Below are 20,698 nucleotides of genomic sequence, written 5' to 3'. Positions count from 1 at the left end.
ATTTGAATTTGTCTTATTTTATTAGGTAGATGGGGGAGATGGGAGTTAAAAATTCATATGAAACAACAACTCTATCCATTTTTCCAAAATGGAAGTTAAATAAAATCATTACAATAGTAATAAATATTAATTTTTAAAACTGAATCTATTTTTACAGAGAACTTTAATTACAGAATTACTTAATCCAGGTCCTAAATTTCAAATCCATTGGAAATCACTCAACAACTCTGAGGCAAAATCAGAACCTTGTTTAAATCATCCATTAATTTAGTTCTCCATTTCACTGCATATGTAGAAAGGGTGCCTGTGGGAACCACTGCTAAGTCATAAAATATTAAGCGACATCAGTGTTCAGAAGTTACGTGTCACAAATGTGTTTCCCTTGGCTTCTAAACTGATTTTCCAGTTGGGACATCTCAGACTTCCTCTTCGAATTACTACTTTGCCCTGTCATGGCACAGTGCTTCATGTTGTTGTCAGACAGAAACTGTTATAGCCACGTACTTTAAGTAAAGGTAAACATACTCTTGGAAGCATTTCTCTTTGAATCTTTCTACAAAATGCAGGCATTCTACAATTTCAGACATCATCTTCACTGACAGATCTTCCTTTGAAATATAACCTTTGTAATTAATATAGTGTTAGATATTTTTGAAGCATTCCCAATTATTTTAGATTTTAAAGGAACCTGCTGGATTTTGGCATGATCAGGCACTAAAGGAGCATAATACCAGCTTAGTTTTTTATTTTAGTCACAAAGGTGCTTTGATACTTTTTTTAATGTCAGAAATTCCTGAGAGGCTTTGAAAAATATTCCTCAGTTCTTTCAAGTAGGTTACGTTTCCTTGAAAGATTTAACTGAGCAGAAATCACACTGGTTCTACAGTGAGCCAAAAGCTGCAGAATGGTCCTGTACTTATTACTTTATCCTACTTTTAAATAAAAACCTCAAATCCCTGCGTTTTATAGACTGTCAAATGGCTTTCCGTTGGAAGAACTTCCATAATAAAAACTTGTAGCTTCAACCCCAGGTGCATCCGTGCTCCCGAGAGCAGCAAATCCCAGTACAAAAAGCCATAAAGTTCATGCTCAGTTGCATTTGATGAAGCACACACTAAAGTCCAAAGAAGAGTAACACGGTGCCTTCAGCCTGCTATCCAATTCCAGTCCACCCAGTGCCTTCCCTTAGCCTTTTGTGCAGTGGCTTTAGGAGAGAGATGAATGGGAAGGGAGTTGTTTTATCCGCATATCAGTGGTGGTAACCTAGTTATTAATTCATACGAAGCAGTGTTTACAGTGGGAGATTTTGTCTAGCATCTGCCATAAAAAGGCCATCTTTAAATAATTTATAAAAGAATCTACATTGATTCTTTTCATGGTTCTAGGAAAAAGCAACCAATATATGTTTTTTTAGTATGCTACATGTATTTGGCTCCTCAGTGACTATCAGAACAATACTGAGAATAGCTAATTGCTTTCCAGAAAGTCATGGGGAGGTAGAAAGAAGAAAATCTTCTGTATCATGTTTGCTTATTTTTACACTGGAGGCAGTTTAAAATGTTAATTATTCATGAGCTTTGCCCGCTGAGTTCCACTCAAAGCCAAGCAAAGGAATGAGAAGGAGTACAAGCGGAAAGCCACGTGAACACTCAGTCGTCTCTTTCCAAGACTACTTCTCCAGTTCCCACCAGAGATGCCTCCAGGTAGTCCCCTGCATGTTGTGAGAGGGCCAACCAAGGTTGTATAACATTTTAATGTGCTATATTTCTAGGAGTGTGCTGGCAGATACTCAAATCAGAACCTAGAAATTATGCGCGCTATTTTGAAGAAATCTTTGTCAACCATAGTAATTGACATCTGACTGTGTTTCATCTAGTGCTCCTTCATTGAATACAAGGATTTTAAGCTGATATATCGGCAGTATGCAGCTCTCTTCATTGTGGTTGGAGTTAATGATACTGAGGTAAGATAATAGAACAGCCTATGGAAAATGCAAGAAGATTAGGGATACCGGTCTGATTTTTGTTCCTCCTTAAATTGACATTTTCTTCCTACTTGCCTCCCCAAGAATTATTATGACTCTTTTGAAAGATCTTGGTTTCTGTCAAAGCTGGGGAAAGCTGTATGGTAGAGAAATACCTAGGATGCTTCTTGGAGTGAATGAGCAACTTGTGAGGTGGAGAAGAAGCACAAAACCACAGACTGTCTTCCTCTGTCCTAAGCAGCCTTAGTGCCCTGCCCGTGTTCTGCTGCACAGTGGGGCAGCTTAGTCAAGCATACAGGCCAGTCAGTTGTGGCATTAAACATGGGCTGACATATCAGAAGCCAAAGCAAAGTAAAAGTGTGATTGTGTTGTGATCACATCTCAGATTTAGTTCACCCCTTCAGAAATGTTAGTCCCAGATCAACAGCACATATGGCGGTGGAATCCCTGAAAGTGTTTCAGATCTAAAATACTTTGAAATCTCAGTCAATTGTTTTTTTATCCATGAACTGAACTTTGAGGTGGTTCCACTGTTCTCACAGATATGGAAAAATAGTGGCATGAAAAACCTGAAAAAATTGCTTCAGCCAATTGGTGTTGAAGTCAGGAAGTAGAGCTCAGAACTCTAAACACTAGACTCTAAAGTTTCAATTTGGCTAGATTCATCATGGGCTTTAAGAAAAAATCTTGGGGCTGGCCGGTTAGCTCACTTGGTTAGAGCATGGTATTGGTAACATCGAGGTCAAAAGTTCAGATCACCTTACCAGCCAGCCACCAAAAACAAAACAAAACAAAACAAAACTTAGAGGTTAAGATTTTCTACATTTCCTCTACTGATAAATGTCTCTTAAACAAGCGAGTAATAGAACTGCCCTGAGTATTTGTTAGTGGGAAGCTGCTTTACTCTCATTATGTGTTCACTAAGCCACATGCTCTAAAACCTGGGGGCTGACTGGGCAATTCTGTGTCTCATTGACATGAGGGCCATCCTAAAATGAATTGCACCCTTCCTCTTTATTTCAGAATGAGATGGCTATTTATGAATTCATCCATAACTTTGTGGAAGTTTTAGATGCATACTTCAGCCGAGTGGTAAGTATAATGGCAAAAAAATGGTTTTCTTCTTCAGCCCAGTTTCCCTGAAACTGAGTCTCATTGAGTCTATATAGCAAGAACATGTGTTAATATAGAGCTTTAAAATGTAAAAGTTAAAATTCACATGATGCCAAATTTTCTTTACCTTTCCTTCTGGCTCATCCAAAGTGTTACAAACCTAAGTATGTCTTAGATCTTTTTTTTTTTTTTTTTATAAAAAGATGACTGGTAAGGGGATCTTTACCCTTGACTTGGTGTTGTCAGCACCATGCTCACCCAGTGAGCTAACTGGCCATGCCTAATGGGATCTGAACCCGGGGCCTTGGTGTTATCAGCACCGCACTCTCCCGAGTGAGCCACGAGCCGGCCCATAAGTATGTCTTAGATCTTTATAAAGAACCTCTTTTTTTTTTTTCTCTCAGTTATGAGATTTTGCCCTCTAACTCACTCACTCTTTTCTTTTTTCCCTCTGCTTTCCTTCCTAAGACACCAGAAGACTTTTCACTTTAATAATCATTTCATCCAAACCCTTACTTTGAGAATCAAAAATAAACTCCCCTTAAAGAGTATGTGAGTTCCTTTCCAAGTCTTTCTTTTTTTTTTTTAAAAGCTGTATCAAAATATAACTTACATACCATAGAATTCACCCATTTAAAGTGTGTAATTATAACGCCATGGTCAAGGGTTTGGATCCCTGTACAAGCCAGCCACCAGTAAGATAAAGCATGTAATTAATTTTTAGTGTTTACATAGAATTGTACAAACCATCACCACAATAAATTTTAGGAAATTTTATCACCCATCAAAGAAACATGCTCATTAGCATTTCCCTACAGTTATTCTCCTCCATTCTTTCTAGAACCTTGGTTACCACTAATCTACTTTCTGTCTCTATACATTTGCGTGTTCTGGATATTTCATATAAATATAATTGTACAACATGTGGTCTTTTGTGACTAGTTTCTTTCACTTAGCATTAATGTTTTCAAGACCCATCCATGTTGTAGCATGTATCAGTAGTTGTCTCCTTTTACTGACAAATATTTTATGGTATGAATGTACCACATTTTTTTATCCATTCATCAGTTGATGGACATTTGGGTTATTTCCAACTTTGTAGCTATGAACGTTTGCATATACGTTTTTGTCTAGAACCATGTTTTCAGTTCTCTTGCGCATATACCTTGGAGTGGAAAAGCTGGGTGATAATGATAACTTTATGTTTAATATATATATATATATTTTTTTAAAGATGACCGGTAAGGGGATCTTAACCCTTGACTTGGTGTTGTCAGCACCATGCTCACCCAGTGAGTGAACCGGCCATCCCTATATGGGATCCGAACCCATGGCCTTGGTGTTATCAGCACCGCACTCTCCCGAGTGAGCCACAGGCCCGGCCCATGTTTAACATTTTGATAAACTGCCAAAATGTTTTCCAAAATGTCTGCATGATTTAAATTCCCACCAGCAGTGTATGAGGGTTCCAATTTCTCCACATCCTCACCAAAACTTAACTGTCTTTTTAATTATAGCCAATCTAGTGTGTGTGAACTAGTATAGAGGCCAATCGACTGTGGTTTTGATTTGTGTTTCACTAATGGATAAGGATGTTGAGCATCTTTTGATGTGTTTATTGTCCATTCGTATATCTTCTTGGGAGAAATGTCTGCTCAGATCCTTTGCCCATTTTTAAATTATATTATTTGTCTCTTTATTGTTGAGTTGCAAGAGTTCTTTATACACTATGAATAAAGAGTACTTTATTAGAGTTATGATTTGAAAATACTTTCTCCCGTTCAGTAGTTTTCTTTTCACTTTCTAGTGGCGCCCTATGAAGCACAATCATTTTTAATTTGATGAAATCCAATATTCAATTTCTTCTTTTATTGCTTATGTTTTTGATGTCATGTCTAAAAAGCTTTGTCTAACCTAAGGTCATGTAGATTTACTCCTGTGTTTTCTTTTTTGGGGTTTTTTTGTGGGTTTTTTTGCAGCTGGCCAGTACAGGAATGGAACCCTGGACATTGGTGTTTTAAACACCACACTTGAACCAACTGAGCTGCCTGACCAGCCCACTTCTATGTTTTCTTCCTAAAGTCTTATAGTTTTAGTTCCCACATTTAGGTCTTTGGTCCATTTTGAGTAATTTTTATATATGTTGTGAGGTACAGGTCTAACATCATTCTTTTGTATTTAGATATCCAGTTGTCCCAGTACCATTTGTTGAAAAGACAGTTTTTTACCCCCAGTAAATTGTCTTAGCACCCTTTTCGTAAATCAATTGACCACAAATGTAAGGGTTTAATTCTGGACTTGCAGTTCTGTTTCGTTGATCTCTATGCCTGCCCTTATCCCAGTACCACACTATCTTGATTTCTGTAGTTTTGCAGGAGGTTTGAAACCCAACAGTCTTTTAAAAGAGAATCATGGAGCCGGCCCGGTGGCGCACTGTGCTAGTGCGCCGCTTGGGAAGCGTGGCGGCGCTCCCGCCCGAGGGTTCGGATCCCACATGCAGACCGGTTCCCGCTCACTGGCTGAGCGAGGCACGGGGGCAGTGCTGAGGGTTGCGATCCCGTTGCCGGTCCCGGTCCGGTGCGGGGGCGACAGTGAGGGTTGCGATCCGTTGCCGGACACAGACAAAAAAAGACAAAAAAATAAAAAATAAAAATAAATAAATAAATAAAAGAGAATCAGTGAAGATATTTACTTTGCCCCATAGGCCTTCCCAAGCCTTGGTTAGGCATTCCTGAGAAGTAGCAGTGGCTCAAGCTTGTTATTTTTCTTTTTTTTGTTTGTTTTTGGTGGCTGGCTGGTACAGGAAGCTTATTATTTTTCAAAGTTGTTTTGTTTATTTCATTTTTCTTTCTTTAAAATAAAAGGATTAAGAAGGAACCATTCCCAAGCTTCATCTTCCTGAGGCAGTGAGTGGAATCTGCTCCATAATTAGTAATATTGAGCGCACTAAAACCTGCTAAGGGCAAAACTCATGCAGAAAGGATTAAGAAGGAACCATTCCCAAGCTTCATCTTCCTGAGGCAGTGAGTGTAATCTGCTCCATAATTAGTAATATTGAGCGCACTAAAACCTGCTAAGGGCAAAACTCATGCAAAGAAGTTACATGTTCAGCCCAGATCCTGATGCCAAAATGAAGTTTGACAAATTCCTTCTTCATAGGACAATCACTAGCCTGTCTTTATTGCCTTAGTGCAGTGGTTATCCAGGTCTGGTTCCTGGACCAGCACCAGAAGCTGGAAACTTTTTAGAAATACGAATTCTGGGCCCCACCCCAGATCATTGAATCAGTAACTCTGGGCCCTGCAATGTATGTTTTCACAAGCCTTCCAGGTGATTCTGATGCCGGCTTAAGTTTGAGAACCACTGCCTTAGTGCATGAAGCTTGCTGTCAGCCATTTCTTAATTCACTGGTTGGAGCTGGGAATATGCCTGCTGTGGTAGTGCATCTAGCCAGGAAGGGATCGGTGCCCTCCAAAGCTGGAAGAGATCAAGAGGTCAGGCCATGTCAGAGACCGGCCTTGAGGGGACGGAGGACATTGAGATTGGCTTTAAAAATCTGTCTCTGGGGCTGGCCCATTAGCTCACTTGGGAGAGTGTGGTGCCAGTAATACCAAGGTCAAGGGTTTGAAACCATTTACATGCCAGCTGCCAAAAAAACAAAAACAGGCAAACAAGAATGCTATCTCTGTGCTGATTGACTGAAGAGAGCACCATAGACCAGCACTGTCTAGAAAAATTTTCTGTAGTGACAGGAATGTTCTATACCTGTGCTGTCAATAGGGTAGGTACTAGCCACAGGTGGCTTTTGAGCACTTGAAATGTGGTTAGTAAAACTGAGAAAATGAAATTTTAATTTTATTTCATTTTAATTAGTTTAAATTCAGATCTCCACACGAGGCTGGTGGTTACCACATTGGACAGCACAGCTGTAGCTCCTGCTTATCTCGTGGTGACCCCTCACTTCTTAAGACAGACTGGTTGCAAGTCAGGGTCTGTGATTCCGAGCTGGCCGTGATTAGCCACTTTAAGGCAACACCCACCAAGAAGAATATAATTTCCCAAAATAACAATGTTTTAAACCTGGGAGAATAAAGAGTGGGTAGAAGCACTATCATTGCTAAGATTTTTACAATTATTATTATTATATTCAGTAACTGAGAATAAATAGCACGTTGCTGAATTAAAGCTGTAATTTTAGAGAGAGAGTCAGTGACCACGAAAACCGCAGAAGTAAAGATTAGAATTTAATTTAAGCCAGGTGATTATGCAGGACTTGGACCCTACTCAGGCATGACTCAGTTTAGGACCAAACCATAGCAAAAAGAAGAGGAAGAGAGAAGAGAGTCCTATGGGAAAGAAAATAGATTCTGTCCCACTCGCAGAGAATGCCTTGTCATCTAAGGTTTATTTTTAGGTTTGTGAGTTTTAAACATTCTTTCTGGAACTATTTTTAATCTTAGAGAGTTTCCAAATCTTAAATTTGGAAGATCAATCTCATGCCGTCTGGGCCAAGAGAAGCATCTCAGCATCCCATTTTCAAAACAGAAAAGCCAACCCAGTTAACTTCAAGGAGGCTGTTTTGCAAGAGGTGAGGGTGTTGCTGCTGAGGAAGTGGCACCAGGATTTTCAGTGCTGCATTTGACAAACCTTTAGTCCTTTCAGAACTAAACTTAATTCCGTTGACTTTTTTCTTCCTCTATGACTTTTTCATTACATAAAGATCTATTTTCATTGAAAAAAAATTTAAACACATGTAAACAAAAAGAAAGAAGAGGATGGATACAAGTCATTATACATTTGTCCAAACGCCTAGAATGTACAACACTAGAGTGAACTCTAATTTAAACTGTGGACTTTGGGTGTTAATGATTGGGACAATGTGGGCTCATCGGTTGTGACAAATGTACCACTTCTGTAGGAGGTGTTCATTGTAGGGGAGGCTATACATGTGTGGGGACAGGGAGTGTAAGGGATATCTTTATACCTGCATCTGGATTTTGCTATGAACCTAAAACTGCTGTAAAAAATTAAGTATTTTTTTTTAAGTGGGAGGAAGAAGATCATCAGTAAGCCTATTACTTATTGATAACTGACCTTTAGGTGCATTTCCTTTTGCACTTCATATATCTGTCTATACCCTCTATATTCATATATAACTATATATATATAACTATATATATATATATATACACACACACGCATACACATATACATGGGATAATCCTGTATATACCATTTTATAACTTGCTTTTGTATTTAACAATATGTTAGTACTTAAATGTCTACATCATCATTTGTGGTTATTCTGTAATTTACTTAACTAGTCCCCCCTTGACAGATACTTAGGTTATTATCAATAATTTGCTATTACAAACAACATCACCCTGAGCATCTTATCATATGTCATCGTGCCATTGTCCAATTATTTTCTTAGAATAAACTTCTAGAAGTAAAATCAATGAATTCACAAGGTATGGCACATTGTTAAGGTTTCTGATACACATATCAAATTACCTACTGTCTGTAAAGACTGAGTTAGTTTGTTATTTTCTCTCCTTTCCAATGATGAAATTCTCTGGCTTGTAAAATTTCTCTAAACTTGAAGCCTTTTTTTAAGTCACAATCCCGAACTCAGGGCCTTCCCACTCTCAGGCTTCTGCATAAATAGCAGCAGACTTTCCTATCTTGGAAAAGACTGAGTTAGTTTGTTATTTTCTCTCCTTTCCAATGATGAAATTCTCTGGCTTGTAAAATTTCTCTAACCTTGAAGCCTTTTTTTAAGTCACAATCCCAAACTCAGGGCCTTCCCACTCTCAGGCTTCTGCATAAATAGCAGCAGACTTTCCTATCTTGGAGACCAGAACAGTTGCTAACTCTGCTAAAAGCATCATCTCCCAGTGTCTCATTCTCACCCTTGCACTCTTTTTTTCTTTTCCAGAGTGAATTAGATGTATCCTTTTTCAATACCGTTTCCCACAGTACTTGGCAAAGCACACTCTAGTCATAATCAGGTAAGTGCCAAGGGGCAGGAAAACAATTCAGCAGAATGTTAATCACCAACAGCTATGAGAAGACAGCCAGGTATTTTGCAGACATTCTCCCCCTCCCTTTTTTATAAAGACAATTCTTATTAAGATTTTTTATTTTTTCAGACAGGGCAATGCTATGGTAGTACCTGCAGTTAGTAATAACTATTATATATAAATTTAACTTATTTTAAGTATATGGAATAGGCTTTTTCAAAATTTAAATAACAGCCAGAAAGTGCTTGGTCCTCCTAGAGATACTGGATTTTCAGGGCTCCAGGTATAAATCTCCAGAAATCCCAGCATAATCAGAATAAGNTTCACAAGGTATGGCACATTGTTAAGGTTTCTGATACACATATCAAATTACCTACTGTCTGTTATTTTCTCTCCTTTCCAATGATGAAATTCTCTGGCTTGTAAAATTTCTCTAAACTTGAAGCCTTTTTTTAAGTCACAATCCCGAACTCAGGGCCTTCCCACTCTCAGGCTTCTGCATAAATAGCAGCAGACTTTCCTATCTTGGAGACCAGAACAGTTGCTAACTCTGCTAAAAGCATCATCTCCCAGTGTCTCATTCTCACCCTTGCACTCTTTTTTTCTTTTCCAGAGTGAATTAGATGTATCCTTTTTCAATACCGTTTCCCACAGTACTTGGCAAAGCACACTCTAGTCATAATCAGGTAAGTGCCAAGGGGCAGGAAAACAATTCAGCAGAATGTTAATCACCAACAGCTATGAGAAGACAGCCAGGTATTTTGCAGACATTCTCCCCCTCCCTTTTTTATAAAGACAATTCTTATTAAGATTTTTTATTTTTTCAGACAGGGCAATGCTATGGTAGTACCTGCAGTTAGTAATAACTATTATATATAAATTTAACTTATTTTAAGTATATGGAATAGGCTTTTTCAAAATTTAAATAACAGCCAGAAAGTGCTTGGTCCTCCTAGAGATACTGGATTTTCAGGGCTCCAGGTATAAATCTCCAGAAATCCCAGCATAATCAGAATAAGACCTTCAGGTTGATGAGCTGGAAGGTTAAAGAAATTGCCTGGCTTGTGCTCATTTCCTTTTATAGCAGAGAAAGCTCTCCTTTTCTTCTTTTTCTCCCTTTTAAATCAAAGTATCCAAGGACCCCAACAATAAGTATGATTTGTTTAGAATACTGCAAGCCTATAGATTTTGGTAGGAGCCCACTAGGCTTTGTGTGAGTGCTCTGGAGGCAAGCTGACTTTTAATTTTTTACTTCCAAAATCTGCCTACCACTTGAAAGCAATAAAGAAAGGAGTCCTTTGAGAACACATCAGGTTTGAATCTAAAGTAGTAATATTAATTATTGCAAATATGTATTAATATATATAAAATTTACTTAGTACATAACAAATATATATGAATTATAACAAATATGTTTATATACATATATATACATATATTTGTGTGTGTATATGTATGAATATATGTGTGTGTGTATTAGACATCTATGCCCAGAACCAGTATATTTACATCATCTTAATATTCTGGGGAAATAGCCATTTACCTGTTTCTATTAATAGAAAATTTCATAATGTTGATAAAACTCATTTGCAGGCAGTATTTGGAAGCCTCGTTAAATTAACTGGGAAATAGGCCGGCCCGTGGCTCACTCGGTAGAGTGCGGTGCTGATAACACCAAGGTCATGGGTTTGGATCCCATATAGGGATGGCCGGTTCGCTCACTGGCTGAGCGTGGTGCTGACAACACCACGCCAAGGGTTGAGATCCCCTTACCGGTCATCTTTAAAAAATAAATTAATTAATTAATTAATTAAATAAATAAATTAACTGGGAAAATCTGAGTGCCCTCTGGTGGTGAGTGACCTAAATCCCTTTGACCTAGGAGACCCAAGACCAGGCTGTATATTAGTATATATTTTTATTCAGCATGTTATAATTCTATTTTAATTAAGCCCTTTAAAGCAATTGAAAATAAATCTCTTCCTATTTGTGCAATGGAGTACAAAAAAAAAAACAACCTCTTGATTTAAAAAGTTCTCCAGAGATAGCAAGAGCTTCTAGGCACTTTGCTGGGATACAGAAACTCAAGTTCCACTTTTGGTCTTACCACTAACTGGCACACCATTTCCTCTCAGAATGAGAGAATTAGAACAGAAGAGCTTTTACACCCTCTCAGCTATCATACTTGCTGTTGCTATGACTCTAGGTAACTGAGCTGAGTTTCCTAACACCTAAACTAGGAAGAGAGTCTTACAAGTCTAGATATCCAGAGAATTAAAGTGAATCAGGGCTGGCCTGTTAGCTCAGTTAATTAGAACATGGTGCTGATAACACCAAGGTCGAGGGTTCTATCCCTGTACCAGCTATCCGCCACAAAAGAATAAAATAAAAAAATGAAAATAAAGTGAATCAGATGTGACAGGATATGTATTACAGCTGGATTAGTTGTGTTGCTGTGTCATATATTGACTAGATGTTTATTAGGGTAGAGACACGTGTACTTGTCTTTGTATCCCTCTGGTTTATAGCATAGGTCTATGTAATGAGCTCCAGCATTTTTGTTTGAATTTAATTTCCATACACAATTTGTATCTTCTCCCCTTATTTTACCTGGCTTCATTTTTGCCTCCCCCGCATCTCTGAAAGTTATATTTTTTTGTCTTTTTCGTGACCGGTAAGGGGATCACAACCCTTGGTGTGGTGTCGCCCACACCACGCTCAGCCAGTGAGTGCACCGGCCATCCCTATATAGGATCCGAACACGCAGCAGGAGTGTTGCTGCACTCCCAGCACTGCACTCTCCCGAGTGCGCCACAGGTCGGCCCCTGAAAGTTATATTTTTACTGCCCTTAGAAATTACTTAGGCAGGGCCGGCCCCATGGTGCACTCGGAAGAGTGCGGCACTCCCACCGCAGGTTCGGATCCTATATAGGGATGGCCAGTGCGCTCACTGGCTGAGCGGGGTGCGGGTGACACCAAGCCAAGGGTTGCAATCCCCTTACCGGTCACAAAAAAAGAAAAAAAAAAAAAAAGAAATTACTTAGGCATATCCATCTGACAGATAGGAATTTGACATCATTTAAAGAAGGGAACTAAACATCTCCAGCCCTGGAAGTTGGTGTCTTTGCTCTAGGTATAATTTCATGTGCACCTCCAGTGGCCCAACAGTGGAGCAGGTGGCAGGCCAGGGCATGGGGCACCTCTCCTCTATTGATATTCCTAAAAGGTCACCACCCTCAGCTACCTGAAAAAAAACAAAATAAAAAACCCATGACTCTCCTCTGCTTCATACATAATACTTTTTAACTATCACGTGTCTGGGGAGGACCTCTGCACTCTAGCTGAATAGCAGAAAGACAGGGGAGCCTGTAGAGACTCAGCTGCAGTTTCCTTCTCCCTCTAGGTAGGGCCATATTCGTTCTGCATCACTGTTCTGGAAGCGTGTAGCCAGGAACCTGCAGAGTAGCTAGCATTATTGTTCAGGTCTGCTCTGTCAGGAAAACTTCCATAGGTCATGAAAGATTGAAAACAAGCAACTCTTGTAATTGTAACCTGGAGCTGGTTCTCCCAACACTCAGAGCACATAATCTTCTCTGAGTTTGCTCAGGCTTAAGAAAGCCTTTCTTGTCAGCCCACATGGAACAGACATGATTTAAGGCTTGGTTTTGGTACAGCAACAGGAGAAGGAAGTCAAAACCTCATGGAATTCCCAAGAAGCCCCTTACTTGCAGTCTTTTTCTCCAGATGTTTTCCCACCCTGATGCCTTTTAAGGATGAGGATGAGCTTTGAAATAAAGTGCACCATTTGCATTTCTCCCTAATATGGGCTAGTTCTACTTCTAGTAAGACTAACATCACAGAACAAGACAGATGGGACTTAAAAAAGAAATGACCCGAGCACAAGAAATCGGGACAGAAATTCTGGCTTGTTGTAAACCATTCCAGAAAGTGGAAACCCCTGGTGCAGTGGTGTCAGATGGGGCAGTCTGTCCGCTTGGGACCACGCTCATCAATGACCTAAATCACCCACATGTTGTGAATAAGCTCCTATACGCTCTTCCCATTCCACCCACCCATGGGCTGAAATTTTGCCTGAGGATTTTTGAGGCCTGTTTCTATGAGGAAAGTTTGCCCCATCATATCCCTGGGCATACTTACTTAAGACTTCGTTCCATGAATTAAAATGGTTTCTCAGGAACTGATTGAAGAGCTTCCCAAAATGTGCTCAGCGCTGGGGCCCCAGGAGGCTTGCTATGCTCTAGACAATTCATAATTCAAAGGAGCTGTCTCTACTCCTATCTGCTAAATAGTCAGGGGATGGCATCAATGAACAACACTGTGGGGGAGATGTATCATCTTCTCATTTCAGTGCACACCTACTGTGTGCGTGCAGGTCCAGAAAGCCTTAACAGCCTTTTTCGGTATTTGGTGCCTGTGAAGAGGCGCAAAGACTTGGTTTGTTTTGGCTAAAATGGAATGCAGCAGTACTGCCTTCAGACTTAGACAACCAGGGTCTCTTTCTGGGGCCCCACTTTGGCTCTGCTTCAGCAGCACCCCTCTCCATGGGGTGAGGATACCTACAGCCCCTCCCCACACACTTCTTGACCACCCTCTGGCTTTCTGGGCCCCCAGGATTTACAGGGCCTGCTGTAAGGCCTATGCAGGACTCTCCTCCACCCCCACCCCAGTACTGGGGGCAGGAATGACATGGAGGCTGTGTGGTCATCGGGATGTCCCACATATATGCGTGGGAAGAGAAGGAGGGAGCAGGCTGGAGTCCCTATTTATACTCTTGCAGTCCCCACTGCCACAAATATAGGGTAGGTGTATTAGTCTGTTTCTGTTGCTTATAGCAAAATACACGGAACTGGGTATTTTATAAAGAAAATGAAATTTATTGCTTACACTTTCAAAGGCTGGGAAGTCCACAGTTCAGGAAACACATCTGGTAAGGGTTTTGATAGTGGTGAGAGTGACATCAGAGTATCACATTGTGAAAATGGTGGAGCAGAGAGAGAGAGACTTTTTCATTCACTCTTTTTAAAGCCCTCAGAACCACGCCCCTGACCACCATTATTAATCCATTCACTACAGCACAGTCCTACAATCCAATCACCTCTTCAAGGCTCCACCTTTCAATTTCCATAATAGGATTTCCCACCCTCTTAACTAACAGTCACAGTGGGGGCTAAGGTTTTAATACATAAAACTTGGGGGACACAATTCAAGCTTCAGTGAGTTTGGGGCGGCATAATTCAGTCCACTACAGTAGGCCTAGAATCCAGCATATTTTCTTGATTTAAAAACATCTTTAGAACATTCATGATTTTATTTTATAAACTCTTAAAGCCCAAAAGCCTGAGCAGTTTATTCTAGGACCTGAAAGCTCATGTGTGTGACGTGAAAGCACCCTGGTTCATGCCTTCTTTGTTGTGGATGAGGGTATGGGGAGCAGGAAGGGCCCCAGTGCTGCGTGTCCTCTCTGCTCCTCAGCTAGCGTCTTCCGGGGTGCTCCCTGGAGGCATGACGACATGCAGGCCACGGCGATCAGCACTACCAAGATTTGTGGTCAGATCTTGATCAGGACCCCTGCCCACTGTCAGGCATCTCCCTCTCGTTCCTTCATTAACTTCCTAAAATCCCAAGTACCTTTAGAGGTTCAGAAACCAGAATAGGCCTTCTCCAGCTAGGAGAGAATTTCAAACTGATTTAACAAGAAATTACAAAAATACTTGTTCAAACTAGGGGCTATAGAAATACTGGCCAGAAGAACAAAGAAATTCTCCAGGGAAGCCATCCAATACTGAAGTGGCAGCTTCTAAATGAACAAAAATACTTGTTCAAACTAGGGGCTATAGAAATACTGGTCAGAAGAACAAAGAAATTCTCCAGGGAAGCCATCCAATACTGAAGTGGCAGCTTCTAAATGAACTGAAATTTTCTGCATTTCTCTCAGAAAGTTACAATGATAACTAATTAATGAAGTTATCACAGAAGGACTTCTTTCGAGGTATAATGGAGCATATGACTACTTTCGGAACGGCTTGATATTACCAGAAAGGATTAAAGCAGCTCCCCTCTCCCTGAAGTTTACATTTAAAGTAATAGGAGCCAAGCACTTTGGAGCTGGGAGAAACCTACACAATTGTTAGGTTAAAACCTCACTTTTTAGATAAAGAGGCAGAGGCTCAGAGAGGTCCTGTGACATGTCCCAACCCATAAAGTGACTTTGGGACAGAGCTGCTACCAGTCTCTGGTTTCCAGGGCCCTTGAGTCTAAGGGCTATAAATTAGGTAGATTAAATTTGACACATTTAAAAGAATTATTAATCATCTGGAGTAGATCGTGGCAATTTAGTCTCTAAAAAAACATTTATAAAGTGCCTATTGCCGTGGTGTCCTGGTGTTGTCAAAGCATTTTTGTGAAAGAAGGAAGTTTTAGAGGAACACCAGTCTTTGGTTGGAGGAGTAAGAATTTTTTTGTGTGTATGTGTGTGGCTGGCTGATAGGGGGACCCAAACCTGTGACCTTGGTGTTGTAAGGCTGCCCTCTAACCAGCTAAGCTAACCCGCCAGCCAGGAAGAAAAATCTTGAAGAGAGTATCTATGAATGTCTTAATAAGAACATGCTCTCCAGAAGTGGAGCTCACATTCAGAGATTTCTAAACATCCTTTTTTCCCTTTGAAAATATGTAAATTGAAAGCCAGGCTGCCTAGGATGGGTGAAAGCCAGCTTGTGGGCCTGCGGGAATGTTTGCAGCCAGCCATCTCTGGGAAGGGCAGGCACTGAGGGAAAGGGGACCAGGGCCTTTTCCAGCACGAGAGTTCTATCCAGTGCTGTCATGAGTGATGAGAGTCTCAGACATGAATAGTTCCCAAGGGAGTCAACCATTCCCCTGGGAAAGGGATGAGAATGTTATAGACTAACAGTTTTGTTTGCCTTCCAGGCTTTTTTTTTTTTTAGCTCCCACCAGCCTCAGCCACCTCCCTGTTCCCTTTAAATATGTCCTCTGAGACCTCTAGGTTCCATAGCCACCCACTGCCCTTCCTCCCCACTACACCCCTCTGCCCTTTCCTTTCCTTTCATGCTTCTGGGTTTGGCTTTAGTCAGGAAAAGTGAAAGCAAGTCATGAGAAGCAACAGAATTATCAAAAAAATGAGAGAAACGACAGGCTCATTTGACCCAGCGCTGACTTCCATATTTAGTTCTACATAAGCCTACACAGACTTTAAGCAAAATTACACCTGGGTGTCCTGCTGTCCTCGGAATATGAACAGGTCTTTAAGGAAAACCTACTTTTAAAAAAAAGGACAGTTAAACTGCATGTGAGCTCTAAATAAATAAATAAAAGGATACACTTCATTTCAGTGGCCTAATTAGCAAGAGACAATATTAAGCCTAAGTGTGAACAGAGGACTATACAGTCAAGCACTGCATAAAGACATTTCGGTCAGCAATGGACTGTGTATACAACGGTGGGACTATCAGATTATAATACCGTATTTTTACTGTAACTTTTTTACGTGTACATAAGTTTAGATACACAAAAAGCATTGTATTACAATTGCCTACAGTACTCAGCACAGTAACGTGCTGTACAGGATTGTAGCCTAGGAACCATAGGCTATGCCATATGGCCTAGGTGTGTAGGAGGCTACCCTTCTAGGTTTTGTGTGAGTATGCTCTGTAATGTTTGCACAATGATGAAATTGCCTAATGATGCATATCTTTGAACGTATTTTCATCATTAAGCAACACATGACTGTACTACAGGGAGAGTATCTCCAGGACTATGCAGAATCTACATGATGATAGTTTTCTGTACAGTAGTGTAGATTTTCTGTGGGAAATGTGAATGCAATGGCCCTTGGCAACCTAATTCCATGAGAAATTAAAAGTATAAACACTGAGAGAGCAAGTTTTTTCCCACTCTACTTATTGTATCAAAGAACTTTGCTTAAGTAGAATCTTTTTAAAAAAGAAATCGAGTGAGAAGCCAAGGGATCTGAGACCAAAGTCTAGAATTAGAAATTTCAGTTTGAAGGCTGGGCTCTGCCCTGGAATTGCTTTTGAGGTTCCATTTGAGTCATGCTGCTCAGTTTTCTCATTTAATAAAGGATAACTAGATCACCATAGTGGTGTTAAGATACTATACTAGAAAAGTGTTTTACCATCCAGAGATCAAAATTCCAATATTGGACCCATAAATATTTCAATCACTTTAATTAAAAAATAGATTTGTGGGCCGGCCCGGTGGCGCACTGGATAGTGCGCCGCTTGGGAAGCGCGGCGGCGCTCCCGTCCGAGGGTTCGGATCCCGCCTCACATTGGATTTAGTCTGTGGTTTTTCCATATAGTGCCAGAACGCTACATGATTATTCAGAGTTTGAGCCAGATGCACAGACAGGCAGTCACATGCCCACAGTACAGAATGACCTCACTGAGTAACTCATGTTTCCAGGATGTTGGGAAATTCACACTTGCCGAAGGACCTTGTCCTTGCAATGTAGGGATGTCAGTGGTTGATATGATTCAGCAGTAAATTCTGATCTGAATTTCAACACAACTGAGCAGTTGCTCAAGGGGACATCTGAACTGCAGATCATCTACTTGGCCAAAGATGGAGCAGTCCTCAGAGCAGCTTGATCCCAGAACCAATTCAAATAGATTAGACTTCTTTCTATCTCAGTGAAAATCATCTTGCAGAAGTCGACATTTACAAAGGTACTAGGCATTCATCACCCTTAGTGAATACAACAGAGGGGTTACGCAGGCCGTTTTTCATGCAGCTACTTGTGCTCCTCAACTCTGCCTATGTGCTTGGCTGTCCTTCTCTCTTTGCCTCAATTTCTAAGTTCTGGCTTTCGGGACTGGAGAACAGGTTTGAGTCAAGCGCCTAACAGTCCAGTCCCAGTTTGGCCATGGGACAAAGCAATCATCTATATAATTGGAAGACATTATAAATAGGTATATCAGAGTAAAGCTGCTTGTTTTTTTTCTGGGCCACTTAAGGACAGTTCCCATGGGCCCCTGAAAAACAGTTTTTCTGCTGGAGGACTATTTGCACAGAGCCTAATGAGATATTAACACAGAGCCTAATAGAAACTTAAAAGTCATTCATAGATTGTCCCATTCTCTGTAGTTGTACTTCACTGAGCAAACACAATATAGGCTTTGAACACTTGGAATTGTTGAAAAAAATCAGGCGGAAATGATTCGCTTTACATAGATTTGTTATTTAATTATGAACTTCCCTAGTACATTTAATCACCTATTTGTTAAATGAAGTTTGTCTATTTGAAACAATGTCAGCTATTTTTTTTTTTTAAAGACCAGGATCATGCTTGCAAAATAGAGATGGCAACTTCATTAAAGTGTAAAATTCAGAAACATTCAACCATTATCCTCATCTAATTCCACATCCCCTTCTCCTTCCTTTCACAAAAGAAAAGTTAGGTACTCAAATGAAAGGGTTCTTGAAGGAAGAATTTGGCTCTTTCTAGTTTGTTAGACATCACAGTTCAACAATATTTTCTTCTTCACCCATGCCTTTTGCTAACTTTCCAGTAAGAACGCCAGGTAAGTTAAAGTGGCTCCATAATTCTCCGATGATTTCTTAGCACAAGTAGTACTGTCTTGAAATTGAGAACTTTCATCTTCCTGGGAACTGAATCAGCATGCCTTTCCTTTTTCATTCACTGATCCTCACGGGGATTTTTACTTCAGTCTGACGGAGAAGATAGGTGACAATGCAAGGCTGTAAAGGCTTTTGTTTTGGGTGGAGGTTTGGGGACTGAGGGTGTCTACTTGGTTGCCTCAGGCCCCTCGTGAGAAGCCTGGAAGGAGAGCAGTTAAGCCCAAGCTTGGGGTTTAAATTCCAGCTCTGGCATTTACCAGCCATGTGATCTTGGACAATGGCTTTGAGCCTGTTTGCTTCTGGATGATATGAGAATAATATGTAACATGTACATCAGAGAGTTGTAGAGAAGACTGAAGTCATATATGTAAGGCACTCAACGTCATGCCTGGAACTTAAATGAGTATTCAACTAATCATTGTTATTATTGTTGTTATTTTTGTCTGGGAAGACATCATTCTTCGTGTCAGGTTATTCTCTTGCCAAATGTCACACTTCTGTTCTCTAGTTTCTGGTAGACTCCCTCTTCCTTCAGCTAAAAATAATGTAGTTGTTTCATTTCTACGCTTACTCATCCTGTTAGCTTACCCGAGGTGAAACGAGGTGTGCACACAGTAATAATTTCTAATAGAGACACCAATTTTAATTTCAGGAATTCTGCACAAAAAACTTCATGCATAGGCAAATTTACACTGGGAAAATGCCAGGCTAAATCATAAGTTATTATTCATTGAATGTTAACAATTTTATAACTCAAACTAATTTCCTTAATATGACCCTAGATAATGTTTAATTTGGATAAAGTACACATCATTTTGGATGAAATGGTCTTAAACGGCTGCATTGTGGAAACTAACCGGGCAAGAATTCTTGCCCCTCTACTAATTCTTGATAAGATGTCAGAGAGCTGAATGGAAGGCTCTGCCAGACAACATCAATTTATAGGAAATGCCAACACCGTGGAATACGTCTCAACATCTATAGCCCAAAAGAATCTGGAAGACCACACATTGCAAAATAGGGTGTCCTTCCAAAGACATAAGTAGGTATTTTCCACAGTTCCTAAGTGCAAAACAAAACTGTATTTTAAAATATGTACAAAGAAAAATTTTCTCTAAAGTGAGACAAATTTTGTTTTCTAACTGTATGCATATTTTTCCCACTTCTTTAAATTCTGTTGAGTACCTAAGGAACCCTTTTTGGTCTCTGCTGCCTTTTGCAAATTACATTGAAGAATAGCAGGATGTTGGGAGGAAAGTATGGCAGTTCTCTATCAGCCAATTTTTAAATTGACTTAAACACATGGCATTTTGAGTAACATCATTTTCTGAATGCTACCTTTTTCCTTAAAAAAATCTTAGTAAAACTTACTTTTTAAAAACTTTACTATAATGTGTACCTAATAAAGACTGAAGAATTAAATTTTAATTGCCTATGATATCCATTTTAAGGGCACTTAGCAATTACAATGCCATCATGTAATTAACTCTATAGTGAATGTTACTATCAAATAATGGATGGTTAAACATTAAAAGAGAGCACTTACAACTATCCTTTATGCCATGTAAGGGTTTGTCTCACAAATAAGCTTGTTTGTTAATGAAATTTACCTTAGTTCAAAGTGTAAAAATAGAATACAAGAGAATACCCCTGTTCAGGCTGGCATGAAATGAATCTTCCTCTCTGTCCCTATTACTCCTTAACTCCTTTCTCCTGGAATGTCTTGAGGCAAACTATTAAGTCATTCATTATACAAGAACAATGCCCTGCATTCCCCAAAATCTTCCTATATGGAGGCCTGCCCGGTGGCGCACTGCTACAGTGTGCCGCTTGGGAGTGCGGTGGTGCTCCCGCCGAGGATTCGGATCCCACATACAGACCCGGTCCCCCTCACTGGCTGGGCGGGGTGTGGGAGGCACACCCAGGGGGGCGACCCCGTTGC

General features: G+C 40.2%; 1 protein-coding gene across 1 annotated transcript in view; it reads left to right on the top strand.

Annotated features, from left to right (window-relative positions):
- AP4S1 (adaptor-related protein complex 4, sigma 1 subunit) overlaps nucleotides 1-20,184 on the top strand; it is a 22,077-nt gene extending 1,893 nt beyond the window's left edge. Inside the window, exons 2-5 of the mRNA XM_008567151.1 lie at nucleotides 1,877-1,963; nucleotides 3,008-3,076; nucleotides 9,036-9,047; nucleotides 19,539-20,184. Of these exons, the coding sequence (XP_008565373.1) occupies nucleotides 1,877-1,963; nucleotides 3,008-3,076; nucleotides 9,036-9,047; nucleotides 19,539-19,667 (297 nt within the window). The 3' untranslated portion in view covers nucleotides 19,668-20,184. The remainder of the gene's footprint in view (nucleotides 1-1,876; nucleotides 1,964-3,007; nucleotides 3,077-9,035; nucleotides 9,048-19,538) is intronic.
- The last annotated feature ends 514 nt before the right edge of the window (nucleotides 20,185-20,698 follow it).

This window comes from Galeopterus variegatus, unplaced genomic scaffold, assembly GCF_000696425.1.
Source record: "Galeopterus variegatus unplaced genomic scaffold, G_variegatus-3.0.2 Scaffold299, whole genome shotgun sequence".
NCBI lineage: Eukaryota > Metazoa > Chordata > Mammalia > Dermoptera > Cynocephalidae > Galeopterus > Galeopterus variegatus.
The sequence above is the reverse complement of the archived record's forward strand: the minus strand, read 5'-3'. Positions and strand labels throughout refer to the sequence as shown.